The 14732-nt window shown below is 36.2% G+C and overlaps 1 protein-coding gene across 3 annotated transcripts in view; it reads left to right on the top strand.

Annotated features, from left to right (window-relative positions):
• WAC (WW domain containing adaptor with coiled-coil) overlaps window positions 1-14732 on the top strand; it is a 60414-nt gene that overhangs the window by 23151 nt on the left and 22531 nt on the right. For all 3 annotated transcript variants that reach the window (XM_014944929.1, XM_014944928.1, XM_014944930.1), the window contains exons 4-7: window positions 506-612; window positions 1483-1598; window positions 2072-2184; window positions 3589-3897. In XM_014944929.1, the coding sequence (XP_014800415.1) occupies window positions 506-612; window positions 1483-1598; window positions 2072-2184; window positions 3589-3897 (645 nt within the window). The remainder of the gene's footprint in view (window positions 1-505; window positions 613-1482; window positions 1599-2071; window positions 2185-3588; window positions 3898-14732) is intronic.

Genomic DNA, 14732 nt, shown 5'->3' with positions numbered 1-14732 from the left:
CGAGTACAGGAAAATGAATATGCATAAATAGAAACAGTTACCTAGAACCAGTTGAAAGTAGTCTTAAAGGGGTTAAGAAAACAGCATTGCTCCAGTGAACTTGAAACCTGATTTTGTGTATCTAACTGTGCAGGCTGTTCGTAAAACCATTTAAACTTTTTGACTTAATATTGAGGAGAAAATATCTCCCAATTTCTGAATTGACATGGTAGAACTCCTTCAGCCATCAAAAATATAAAGGCAACTTGTTTGTTTCTAGTGGAATGAAGTTTGAGAGTAAGACTAGGGACATACTGCATTATTGTAACTAGCTTTATGCTGTGTGAAAAAGAAATATGTATATGGTCTCCTGAAATATTTCTGCATCTGAACTATGCTGTGGTCCAGACCTTGGACAACTTACCTTCTCCCCTCCCAGGTCCTTTCCCCTGCCACCTTAGAATGCAAATGATTGATTTCTTTCAAAACATACATGGTAAACAGTCTTTCTTTTTTTTTTCTTTAGGGACCAGTTACTCTCCACAAGAAAATTCACATAACCACAGTGCTCTTCATAGTTCAAATTCACATTCTTCTAATCCCAGCAATAATCCAAGCAAAACTTCTGATGCAGTGAGTATTTGTGATTGGTGTTCATCCCATTCACACACATTATATTTTCATCATTTGTGTGTAAAACAGGCAGATTGTGATTGGTGTTCATCCCATTCACACACACTATATTTTCATCATTTTTGTGTAAAACAGGCAGAATGTAGATTACCTGCTTCATTGAGTTTTCCAGCATCAGTCATTATTTTATAAACACAGTGTAACCAAGCTGCAGTTATTATATGTTGTAAAACTATATTAATTGATAACCATTAGAGCTTGGAGGTACCTGGAATTTTAAAATACTAGATTGTTTAAATGAAGTAGATACCGGGAGAAATATTTTCCATTAACTTTGTTGGTAAATCTAGAGAAGACAGTATGATTTTACTATTGATAACCATTAGAGCTTGGAGGTACCTGTCTGGAATTTTAAAATACTAGATTATTTAAATAAAGTAGATACCAGGAGAAATATTTTCCACTAACTTTGTTGGTAAATCAGAGAAGACAGTATGATTTTAGTATTTTAGACGCATTACATATTGTGAATTTTAGTCACTTTATTATAAGTGATTTTTGAGGAAGTTTTAAGGTGCAGAAAACTAATGTTATTGATATTACTGTATCCCACTAAATGTACTATTAGATTTTGTTCCAGAGTTGATGGGAATAAAACAGAGGAAACTGTTGCAGAATGCAACAGAAGTGTAGTGGTCACATCTTTAAATTATCAAAATGAAAACAGGCATTTAAGGATTGTGTAAATAGAAATTGGTAGTATGGGTACATATGAGGATGCTGTGTAGTTTTAAAAATGGTAGAAGCTTTTAAATTTGTATGTTAAAACTCTAAAGTAGTCTTTTGTCCAACACTGTTTCTATTTTAAAGGCTTATGATTCTGCGGATGATTGGTCTGAACACATCAGCTCTTCAGGCAAAAAGTACTACTACAACTGCCGAACAGAAGTTTCACAATGGGAAAAACCAAAAGAGTGGCTGGAAAGGTATATGTGCGTGTCTGTTTTCATTGTGTAAAGAGCAAATACTCCTAAGCTCATTTAAGAGCAGTTGAGCTTATCTAATAGATTACTGCTATAAAAGATTGTGGTCCAAGTCTACTGTGTTCCTACCCTTACCGTGACCTCTGGCACCTGTTTTATCCTGTGATGATCCGGAGTGGGAGGGGGGAGTATAGTTGGTTTGGGTTTTTGTTTTTCGGTGGGGTGGTTTTGGGGTTTTGTTTTGTTTTTTGGTGGGGTGGTTTTGGGTTTGGTTGGGTTTCTTTGCAATGTTAGTGAGCTGGAACTAGTACACTGGGGGCTTGGAGACAAGCACTGGTGTAAGGAGTTTGCCTACACCCTCTGTAGCAGGAGGCTCTTAGGATAGTTTAATTCGTCTCATGTAACTTCACCTGTAGAAAGTGTTATATTATTAGATGATGTAAGTTCTTACTTAACTTGTGTTTTGTTTCCTTCAGAGAGCAGAGACAAAAAGAAGCAAGCAAAATGTCAGTTAACAGTTTTCCAAAAGATAGGGATTACAGAAGAGAGGTGATGCAGGCGACAGCTGCCAGTGGGTTTGCCAGTGGAAGTATGTGGGTTTTTTACAAACTTGCCTTGTTTGCATTACTGTTTTCCTTTCCAAGCTTAAAAAAAAATAAATTCCTTTCCTTAGCTGTTTTTCTCACCTTTTTATATAAAAAGGCCAAAGCAGATAGCACATACAGCTCTCCCAAATGTTGTTTCTTAAAATAACCGTGAGCCTTTACTAGTACAACACTTGCTTAATGCTTTTCATGGTACTCCTCCTTTTTGCAGCTTTTACTGCCTAATTTGATTATCTTCATAGGTTGTTACTGAAACAACTTGCCCTGTTTATGGTATAGTTGGACTGTTGTGATCGTTGAGACCTGTTAATGTCATAATTCTGAACTTAAAAATAGAGATGCAGAAGTCTCTTCTAAAACCTTGATTGCACATCTGAAAATAATAAGATAATTTATTGGATTATGATATCAGGGTTTTCAGAGACTTGTGTACATTATTGAAAGCATATTTTTACCATGCCAATACTCTTAGCAAAGCCTTTCCTGGACTATGTATTTCTTTTACTTGGAAATCTTCATCTTGATACCTAGCTTTAATCTTAGTCAAATCTTTTTGGGAAATGATTGTACTCTGAGATTATTTTCTGTGTGCTGGTGCAGTAGAAGCCAAGGTATTAATGCTCCCTGCCTGCCTTGGAACTTGATGAGGCAGAGATGTATAAAGGCTGTTTTGTTGTGTGTGCTGAAACATACTGCATATGCTAAAACATGCTGTATGCTACGAAAAGACAGAAGTGCATATTGCAGTAACTTCGTTTTGTGGCAGCTGAAAATCTAGGAATCACTAAAAAGAATTATTCTATATTTGCTTGGTATTTTCCCTGTGACACACATTTGAAAGTCTATGATCGTGTGACAAATGCAGATTAGTCACTCATTTAATATTGAATTGATTCAATTGAAAGTAAATTCTTTGTAGTAGTACTCAAGTGACTTGAAGTGGAATTCTTGGAAGGCTAGAATTTGAAACTATTAAATTATACTCAATGTTCAGGATTTTCAATGAACAAAAGAAAAATGGCACGGATTATCTCTCCGTGCTAAATATAAGATGGAAATAATAGATTTTGATTTAGATTTTTTAGGAGAATTCAAAAGTTAACTTGACTGTAATACTTGTTATAAAGCAGCCTTTCATCAAAACACAGAGCTTAACCGGAACTCTAAATCAAGCAAAGGTCAGAAAAAATGCATTTTGTCAGTGAGTAAAATTAAATTTTGCCTTTATATTGCTGATTTACTTGAGGCTATATATAATTGTAAGAAGTTCAATCAGCTCTAGTTGTTGGTGTGCAGCTGTATTAATCAAAGTCACTGTAATCTTAGACAAGTTTCTAATTTAATCTTTTTTTCTTATTGCAACGTTACTTGGGGAATCCTGAAAAAAGTGGAAGAGAAGCATTCCAGTGACGCCAGTAGTATGCTCCCACAGAATATTTTATCTCAAACGAGCAGGCACAATGACAGAGACTACAGACTGCCAAGAGCAGAGACTCACAGTAGTTCTACTCCAGTACAGCATCCCATCAAACCAGTGGTTCATCCAACTGCTACCCCAAGCACTGTTCCTCCTAGTCCATTTTCTCTACAATCTGATCACCAGCCAAAGAAATCCTTTGATGCTAATGGAGCATCTACTTTATCAAAACTGCCTACATCCACATCTTCCATCCCTGCACAGAAAACAGAGAGAAAAGGTATGTCTAATGAAATTCCTTCTAGTATTTAAGATGATGCTTGGCTTGTTTAAAGCATGTTAGTTCTAGAATTTAAATATATATGTCTAATGAAATTCCTTCTAGTATTTAAGGTGATGCGTGGCTTGTTTAAAGCATGTTAGCTCTAGAATTTAAATATATTTTTTCCTGTTGATTGAGTTTGCTTAGAACCTGTTTACTGTTTTGCTGTGTTTTTCTCCTTAAACAAAGTTTGCTGTATCTTATAGAACTTCAAATTGACACTGCAATATTTGCTGTTTACTGGCTTATTCTGCAAATTATAATTTCAAATGATAATTTGAAAGATGTATTTTAGTAGGACATATTTTAATTTTTATCCTCCCTCCTGTTGTTTTGGATCTTTGCCATTATTTGAGTTCTTAACGTAGAGTTACATCATTTGAAACTCATTTTGGACCATTACATTTTATGAACTGCTGTTACTGTTTGGAATGTCAGTGTCAAACTTTTCAGTAAACACAAGTGCAATTCTTACAGAAAGCAACACAGTTTTCTACATGTCTGTAACAGCTACTCTTCTGTTTTGATCTGTGTCTTGTGATATACTGGATCTGCAGTTCTAAAGATGCTGAAAGTTGGTATTTCTGTACAATACCAGACACATTTAGAGTCGTCAAGCGAAGATCAGGACTTTACTGTGTACTCTTTGTGGCCCTTCAAAAGTCTGTATTTTAATTGGATTTACTTCAGTATTAGGAAAAACAGCTCAAGAACATTGTGAGAATGGACATGTGTGTTATTAGTGATGGTGTGATAACTTTGGTATAGTTGAGTTCCTAGAGAGTACCATTGTATAAGAAAATTCTATTTTGGAGGCTTTGAGCAGGGAAAAAGTACTTTCTGATAAACATGTTTGGCTTTAATTTAAAATATTGCCTAATTAGTATGACACAGTTCTTTTTTGAAAGATGGCTTGTTGCCCTGTTGTTGTTTGCAAGTCTGTCTACAGAAAAATAGTGCAGCACTAAAAAGAAGACCAAAAAGACTCACATTACACACTGGTCTTATACTCTCCATTTGCTTTCCTGCCTTCCAGTTTTTTTTATTAAAGAATTCCAGCTTTTACGCAGAGATAAGTGTACTTGGCCATCCAAAACATCCAGACAATGCCATGCACTGGCAAATACTGCAATGTAAGAAAAGTGTGCATGTAAAGAAATTTTGTATGTTTTTCTTGAGACTGTGCAGTTTTTATATCACCTGGTACGTGAACGTGGACTAAAACTACAGAGGAACAGAAGATTTTTCAGCAAGCCTTTTTCTATTCAACACAGTAAAGCAAGAAGTAAGATCTAGTAGTTTGTGCATGGTTCTTGTGCTGGATACCACAGCCACCTGCTTCAGTTCAGCCTCTGTTTTGATTGCAGTTTGATCCCCTTTTAAACTCAGCGGTACAAAATGTCCACGTCAAGTCTCCTGTGGCGTATCCTCTCTATTTTCATTACTGTCTTTAAAATATACTTAAAGAAAATCCTTATTTTTGCTCAGTTTGGGCATGTACTTGATTCTTGTTTGGTGTGCGATCAGACTTCAGACTGGATGTATTCTTTCCCTGCTTTACTGCATACCTTTATTAGTTGCTTCTATTTACATTGAGCAACTGAATCTTACAGCAGTTGGAGGAACTTCCCATTGTGACAACTGCTACAAATGTTGGTGGGGAGTTCTAGTATTTTTTACACATGACATCAATTTGAGAACATACAATTGGGTATGAATACTGGAAACGATCACACAGGGTGTTCTTGACACAATCTTACTTCTTTGAGAACATACAATTGGGTATGAATACTGAAAACGATCGCACAGGGTGTTCTTGACGCAATAAATCTTACTTTTGAATCTGTGTTACGATGGCTGGTTCCATATTAAATATACACTTAATTTCTTTATTCCTATGTAGTTTTTTTTAAGTCTGTAGAGGTTAAATGGATAGCTTCTCTGTAATACTCATGCCTCGTTGGTGTAGGTGTTTCATGGCACTTCATTGTGAGCAAATATAATACTGAGCTTCAGACAGTGTGGGTTACAGAAAGTTAGTAAGTAATTGAAGAATTTGAATAGATGAATGTTAGGCTTAAAATACTTATTCCAGAAAATGGGAGTTTTCACGTTACTTGAATACCTCTCTTTATGCAGAAACAGAAAAATGTAGTGCGGCTTATATTATGATGAGTGATCGTTGAAAGAGTATATTCAGTAGTCTTGCCATTTTTCTTTTTTTGTGAATGCTGGAGTTTCTTTTTTATTTTTTTCTTTTAAAAAATTTGACCAGTATAATTTCTGTATCATTTTACATATTTAAATTTAAAAGAAGGGAAGCAGCAGTGCTGTATGTGCATTGGGATGGTTTAGGATAGTTTGCTTCTGTTACTCATTTTCCCAGAGGTGACTGTGAACCTGTAGTACTACAGGTATGCAGTGTTTAAAAGTATTTGTTTGTAGCTGTTATGCAAAATGAAAAAAATTAAAAATTGTCCTGAGACACTCAGTTCAAACAACCTTCTAAAAGTGTCTTTGTTAAATTGGAAAGTAGTTTGAGGGATTTGTTTTTACAGAAGTAAAGCAAACAATCTGTGGGTTTTTTTTTTTTTTGTTTGCCAGCTGTGCCATCCCTCTCTCTTTTGGTAAAGAGGTAAAGCTGTATTTTTTTCCTTACAGAAATAGCTTGGTCCAAGTGACCGAAGAGTATGCACGGTAGTTCTTGCCTAAATAAGTTCTTGTGTCTTGTCAGTGTGTTGCTGGCAGCCATATGCTAGCATATGTGTGTCACTGTTTTAATAGTTCTGGTCTTAGTGTGTATTTTTTAATGCAGTAATAGTTGTGAAAAACAAAACAACAAAACAACCACAGAAAGCAACAACTGCAGTTTTTTCAGCTCAATCTCTTTTGCTGCAGGGGTATGTTGTAGTCCCACAAGGAGATTGACTAAAATCCCTGGCTGAACTCTAGCTCAGCTGTTAGCAGTAGCCCTCTGCCCTCGATGGCTGGCAGTAGTGGAGAGTTCCTGGGGAACTATTTGACCTCTGCCCTTTGGTTTGAATGTTCCAGTCAGAATCTGCTGCTTCTGTTTGTGCTCACTGTGAGTGCTTTATGCAGGTAAAGTGTGGGGTTGCTTTTCCTACTTTTCAGATGCTTTATCTGTAGGGCACATCACGTTTTCCTATTTCTAATTCAGTTACTGAATAAAACGTTGCATTGTCTGTATCTTAACAGCGTGTCTGTCTATAGGATACTTCTCCTCACACCTTTCCTCCAAGTCCCATCAGGCAGCACTTCTGTTTCTAGTGCAGCAATACTCTCAAATTTTTGTGAGGAACTCAGCACATGGGCCCGGTGCAGCTCTGGCTGGGTTGTCATCCCGAGGCTGGCAGGTTCAAGTGGTTGGTCAGTGACAGCTGAGCTTCTTCCTCATCCTTTTCTCATCCCTGTGGTTTTCTTGCTGGTAACACTTGTTAGTCTGTAGCAGTCGGTTATTAACATTGCTCCTGGTATTGTTGCGGCTTCTTTGGCTGAGTTTTGCAGTTTTAAGTATATTACTCAATTCATATAGTGGTTAGAAAAAAATTACAGTAGCGAGACTGTTAGAGGTTTCTTCTAGTACTTTACTCTTGTTTGCTAAGTGTTGCTGTTACATTTATTTTGGCAGCAGAGGCAAAATACGAAAATTAATTTTTAAACCTGGAGTAATCCAAATGAGAAAAATACTGATTTTTTTTTTTTTTGTATTTTAAATAAGTTGAGTGTATTTAAAAGTCTAGTTACTGTTGTTGCCATACTTTTGTTTAGCCAAATGTGTTTACAAAATGCATTGCTTTTAAATATTGATATATTTTAGTGTGGCTTAAAGTCCTTAGTAGACTCCAACTGAACTAAAAAAAAAAAAAAAAAAAGTAAATGGGACTGTCACTGCTCAGAGAACCCAGTTGGTGGACTCTACACCTAAGGTACTTCAGCATGGATGAATGTGTTATGATTCTTGATCATCAGCAGTAAATCAAGCAGTTCAGTTAGCTGTTCTAGGTGGTAGTTGTTTAATTAATATAGCAGGGGTGAGGTTTGTAGGGCAATAAGGCATTGAATTTCTGAAAATTTTGTAATGCAGTTTTCTTCCCAGAGCACACTGTCAGAGCACACGTGCACCACTGCTGACAGCAGAGCAAAGACACAGCTCCAGCTCACAACAGAGTGATTGGGTAATACTGTAGTGCTGAACCTAAAGGACTTGGAAGACACTGGTTTTGTTTTAAATGGCATAAAAAAATTACATCAGTGGTAAAAGCTGTTGGAACACTCAAAGGATCACATTGATGGTTTGGGAATTACCCAGCCAACAGGAGTGTCTAATTCCCATGTCTTTAAGAAAAATCGGTGTTGAAATCAATCAGCTGGCCACAGATGTGGCAGAATAAGAGTAAGCTGTATATAGTAGTATTTTAAAGCTACTCGTTGTGTAGGGAGTACTGGTATGTTAGTTGTGAGAAGGAGGACTGCAAAGGAAGTTATTGCACAAAAAAATGCATTTCCTCTTTTTGTTTCTTTTTTTCCCCACTCACTTCTCTGTCACACTAACATGCCCGAGTAACTCGGCACGCTGTGGGCGAGAAGGGAGTGAGCAAGTTCTGGGAACAGGTACTGAAAGGACTCCAGCAGGTAGAAGAGGGTGGCAGAGGCACAGCAGAGGTGCAGGAGTGTTGGTGCCACTTGAAACAGAGGAGCTGAACAGTCAAAAGACTTAGTTTTTCACCTCCCTGCATTAAACCTGGTCTGAATAACTTTAACTGTAACATACTAGGCTGAGAATTGCCTTTTAGAATGTGAGTCACTAGTGGATCAGCTGTTTGCTTAGGAGCAAAGGTTCTTGTCAGGAGGGGCAGAGATTGGTAACAGCAAGGTTCAGCAGCGTTTGAATATAGCACCTCAAACTCTGAGAAGCAAAGGGTTTGCCTTCGTGTATGTAGGTTGTAATCGAAGAACATTGTGGCACAAAATGATCTGCGGTGGTTTTTTTTGAAATGATTTCTCGGCCCTGTTATTAGAAAATGCACACTGCTTGGAAATTTGCAGTGTAATGTCTCCATTCTGACTTGACGTGATGTTTTTGGGGCAAGCAGTAGCCTCCAGCTTTCTTCAGTTGGGATATCTCCCTGTGAAACCTGCAACGAAGGCACGCTTTTGTCATACACGTTCTTGTCATGGAGAAAACTGCCTGAGAACTTGGGCTTCTCTCCTTTCTGTCCAAAAGATGTGATGCAGGTCACACTCCTCCAGAGTAGGTTATGAATAGAAAGCTTTTTCCTAATCATTGTGATCTTCCAAAATTATTTTCATTATAAAAAGTTTTTCCATGCTCCACTTTAATGTAAAACCAACTAATAGTTCTTCACGTTAAGTTAATCTCCATCTAGTTGTTTTTGTTTGCCATTTGATAACTTTCTTTTCCTCTTTTTTTTTCTAATGGTTTTCTTTTTGTTCATTTTTCCCATATGATGATCCAGAAACTAGTTTAGTTCTATATTGTAGTTCTATATGTAGGCTGTATCTAATTAGCTTGTTTATGTGACTGTCAGAATGCATACTGTATTTTCATATTGTTACAACAAAGTGAACAGATATATTTTTTAGAAGTCTTCTTAAAAACTCCAGAAATTGAAACTTTAACGTGCCTAGCTTAGTGTGGAAAAATTGGTGCAAAGTCATGTTTTTAAAATCACCAAAAAATGATTTTAAAAATAAACCTAATTTGAACCATTAGGTTATGAATAACTGCTGTATAATCAAAAGCCTTATTTTGCAATAATACTGTAGTTAGCTCCTTAATGCATGACACAGGTGTAGAGACCAGTGTATTTGTAACTACAGAGTTGTAAAACTAAAGGTCTTAGATTTGCAAAGATATTTTACTTTTTCTCAGTATGCTGTGTTCATTTTGACTGTTTCAGTCAATGGTTGAGGCTTCAAATGCATTTAAGAGCTACAGGACTCTATAATTCCAAGATATTTTTTTTTTAGATCCTAGTAAATGTTCTAAAAACTGGGAAATAGTGCTTAAATGTTGAAAGCAAACTTAACTGTGTGGCAAAATATACAATGAAACAGTCTCTCAAAGCAGATCAGAAAAGGGGAATTGAGGAAAAGAAGGGAGTGAGAAGTTTCTGCTTCTATTTGTGGAAAAAGCAGGGGAAATGCACACACCCCAGAGAGTGATATCTCAGGATTTTTGTTTCATCTTGAGGAGTTTTGACGAGTTGTGTTAACTTCAAAGGCGAAACTTGCAAGTTCTGTGTAGAGTCATAAATTAAACCAATTTTAAGCCTCTGCAATTATATTATACAAAAATGGATGTGTAAGTATTCAGAGGCTTTGTTATATCAGCAATATTTCTTGGATTTATTTCTGTGAAATCAAACATCCAGTCTGGAAGACATGGAGTAAGACAGTTTAGTTTAAATTAAGGTAATGAAAGTTGTGATTACACAGAACTAATCTGTATTCTATTGTTTAGCATGTTTGATGTCATCACAAGGGCATTTCCCTTTGTAGAGAAGAAAATAGCCATTCAGGCTACTTAATGCAAACAAGAAATACTTCTATTTCCACAAATAATTTTTACAACTTTTTTGGCAGAAATATTTTTACACCCTTTCTTTCACTATGAATAACTTAAAGTACTTAATTTGTGAAGTGTCGTGGTGTTCTGCGCATTCACTGTATTCTGCATCTTCCATGATGTTCAGTGATACAGAGTTATAATGTGATGTACATGTAGATAGTCATGATCAGAGAGATCTGTTCTTTCAGAACACTTGAGCTGTTGGTTTTGTAGTGTTAACCATCTCAAAAGATGGGAAGGTTGGCATTTGATACCATCCTTTTATCACATTGCTTTCTCTAGGTGTTTAATGTGAGTGATTGTACAAAAAATATCTATCACGGGTATATTTTAACACATGCTTAAAACACTTGCAATAATACAGCTACAGAATAGTGTTTCCATATTGTCTAAAAGAATTACCTGAACTGTGTTCTTTTGGTGTAATTCAGTTTGCATTTTTATAGGGGAGAAGCTCACCCAAACTAAAGTACTTTTGCAGACCCCTTAGAGTTCAGTGGGTTTGTATGACCTATTTTATGTCCTTTTATTCAAGAAATGAATAAATGCCCAGAGCTGGTCTTAAGTTTTGTCTTCACTGCGTTGTTAGCTCAAGTTTGCCTTTGATTCAGTTTATTTTTGGTTCAAAACTGCAGCATAGGTGAAAGATACTTCCAGCTGTTTGATACGGTGGTGTGGTTTGAAGCTCAGGTATTGCTTAGGTGAATTCATAATATAGTAGTGAGTTGCTTCTTTCCTTAAAATAATTCAGCTGTGAAGACAAGCTTAACTACATTAAATAAGGTTTGAAATTAGTGCTGGTAGTTGCTTAGTATTTTTTTCTGTTTTGTTTGTTTCTAAATTAGGGTGTTCTGTGGGGGATTTTTTATGGTTTCGTGGTTGTAGGGTAGGGGACTTGTACATAAAGGTACTAACATGCCCCGTTGTGCTTAATTCCCTTGCTTTTGTCTGCCACTGTCTCGTCCTTGTGTGGACTGTGACAGATCCAAGTTCAGTTTAAACTTTTTATGTTTTTGTTTAGTGTGGTAAGATTCTTGTTTGCTTGATGTGTCCTGACTTGTAGTTGTCTTAATAAGTTTACTATGAACACCGTAACGTAAGATTTGTATCTAATACTTTTATAACAGACTTGTACTAATGACTTACTGTTTTAAGGGGAGGGTAGTACCTCATCAGCTGTCCCAGTTACTGAAAACCATAGAAAAATTTTGTAACTATGTTTTTTTTTCTTCAGTCTTTGTAACTCTTCTTGTCCCCCTGTAAGTTCTTCTCATGAAAGACCCTGGCCAAATGACCAGGTCCCTTTACAGATACATTGAAAGCCAACCCCTTGTCCTGAGGAGCTTGTAATTAGATAAGGCCACCTATTTTTCAGAAGTTTGCCTGAAACATCAAAATGCACATGTGTGCCCTGGCTGTTGCATCCTTGCAAACTGTCAAATTTGGATTCTTCAGCATTTTTTTTCTGGATTAGATTTCTCAGGTACTTGACTGGAGAAGGTTTTTTGGAGTCTATGCGATCTACTGTGAACTATTGCTACTGTAACTGCAGTTACAGCAGAAGTCTCCTTTTCACTAATCTCATTTGCTTCATGTATTGATTCTCACTTCAGTCTTTTTCTAGCATTCTACAAATTAGTATCAAAACTTGCAATTAAGGCTGTCAGAAGACAAAAGCTTTTGGAAATTTTGTAACATTTCACTCTTATATAGTAACACAAAACAAGACCTTTTTCATTTTTATTTTTTTTTAATAATTCTGTGTAGAGTCATAAATTAAACCAATTTTAAGCCTCTGCAATTATATTATACAAAAATGGATGTGTAAGTATTCAGAGGCTTTGTTATATCAGCAATATTTCTTGGATTTATTTCTGTGAAATCAAACATCCAGTCTGGAAGACATGGAGTAAGACAGTTTAGTTTAAATTAAGGTAATGAAAGTTGTGATTACACAGAACTAATCTGTATTCTATTGTTTAGCATGTTTGATGTCATCACAAGGGCATTTCCCTTTGTAGAGAAGAAAATAGCCATTCAGGCTACTTAATGCAAACAAGAAATACTTCTATTTCCACAAATAATTTTTACAACTTTTTTGGCAGAAATATTTTTACACCCTTTCTTTCACTATGAATAACTTAAAGTACTTAATTTGTGAAGTGTCGTGGTGTTCTGCGCATTCACTGTATTCTGCATCTTCCATGATGTTCAGTGATACAGAGTTATAATGTGATGTACATGTAGATAGTCATGATCAGAGAGATCTGTTCTTTCAGAACACTTGAGCTGTTGGTTTTGTAGTGTTAACCATCTCAAAAGATGGGAAGGTTGGCATTTGATACCATCCTTTTATCACATTGCTTTCTCTAGGTGTTTAATGTGAGTGATTGTACAAAAAATATCTATCACGGGTATATTTTAACACATGCTTAAAACACTTGCAATAATACAGCTACAGAATAGTGTTTCCATATTGTCTAAAAGAATTACCTGAACTGTGTTCTTTTGGTGTAATTCAGTTTGCATTTTTATAGGGGAGAAGCTCACCCAAACTAAAGTACTTTTGCAGACCCCTTAGAGTTCAGTGGGTTTGTATGACCTATTTTATGTCCTTTTATTCAAGAAATGAGTAAATACCCAGAGCTGGTCTTAAGTTTTGTCTTCACTGCGTTGTTAGCTCAAGTTTGCCTTTGATTCAGTTTATTTTTGGTTCAAAACTGCAGCATAGGTGAAAGATACTTCCAGCTGTTTGATACGGTGGTGTGGTTTGAAGCTCAGGTATTGCTTAGGTGAATTAATAATATAGTAGTGAGTTGCTTCTTTGCTTAAAATAATTTAGCTGTGAAGACAGGCTTAACTACATTAAATAAGGTTTGAAATTAGTGCTGGTAGTTGCTTAGTATTTTTTTCTGTTTTGTTTGTTTCTAAATTAGGGTGTTCTGTGGGGGATTTTTTATGGTTTAGTGGTTGTAGGGTAGGGGACTTGTACATAAAGGTACTAACATGCCCCGTTGTGCTTAATTCCCTTGCTTTTGTCTGCCACTCTATCTCGTCCTTGTGTGGACTGTGACAGATCCAAGTTCAGTTTAAACTTTGTATGTTTTTGTTTAGTGTGGTAAGATTCTTGTTTGCTTGATGTGTCCTGACTTGTAGTTGTCTAAGTTTACTATGAACACCGTAATAGTGTGGTAAGATTCTTGTTTGCTTGATGTGTCCTGACTTGTAGTTGTCTTAATAAGTTTACTATGAACACCGTAACGTAAGATTTGTATCTAATACTTTTATAACAGACTTGTACTAATGACTTACTGTTTTAAGGGGAGGGTAATAGCTCATCAGCTGTCCCAGTTACTGAAAACCATAGAAAAATTTTGTAACTATGTTTTTTATTCTTCAGTCTTTGTAACTCTTCTTGTCCCCCTATAAGTTCTTCTCATGAAAGACCCTGGCCAAATGACCAGGTCCCTTTACAGATACATTGAAAGCCAACCCCTTGTCCTGAGGAGCTTGTGATTAGATAAGGCCACCTATTTTTCAGAAGTTTGTGCCTGAAACATCAAAATGCATATGTGTGCCCTGGCTGTTGCATCCTTGCAAACTGTCAAATTTGGATTCTTCAGCATTTTTTTTCTGGATTAGATTTCTCAGGTACTTGACTAGAGAAGGTTTTTTGGAGTCTATGCGATCTACTGTGAACTATTGCTACTGTAACTGCAGTTACAGCAGAAGTCTCCTTTTCACTAATCTCATTTGCTTCATGTATTGATTCTCACTTCAGTCTTTTTCTAGCATTCTACAAATTAGTATCAAAACTTGCAATTAAGGCTGTCAGAAGACAAAAGCTTTTGGAAATTTTGTAACATTTCACTCTTATATAGTAACACAAAACAAGACCTTTTTCATTTTTATTTTTTTTTAATAAAAGCCTTGTCCTACCTTGGTAACCTCTGCAAAGAAAATAAACACACCTTTAAACAGTTTCCCAGTCAATTACTACAGCTTTCATTTGTGTTTTTGCCTGAAATGTGGAATATCCAGATTGATGTTCTCTGCCCAGTTTGAGGTGGGATTAAAATGCAGGTCTTCAGTATTATGGGCAAGCATCCTGACTGAGATCGTGGATCCGCATCTGTCTTTCCACTCTTCATCCAACCTGTTTGGTGCTATAGAGACATTA

Source organism: Calidris pugnax, unplaced genomic scaffold (genome assembly GCF_001431845.1).
Source record: "Calidris pugnax isolate Ruff unplaced genomic scaffold, ASM143184v1 scaffold54, whole genome shotgun sequence".
Lineage (NCBI taxonomy): Eukaryota > Metazoa > Chordata > Aves > Charadriiformes > Scolopacidae > Calidris > Calidris pugnax.
This window is presented reverse-complemented; position numbering and strand designations above follow the sequence as displayed.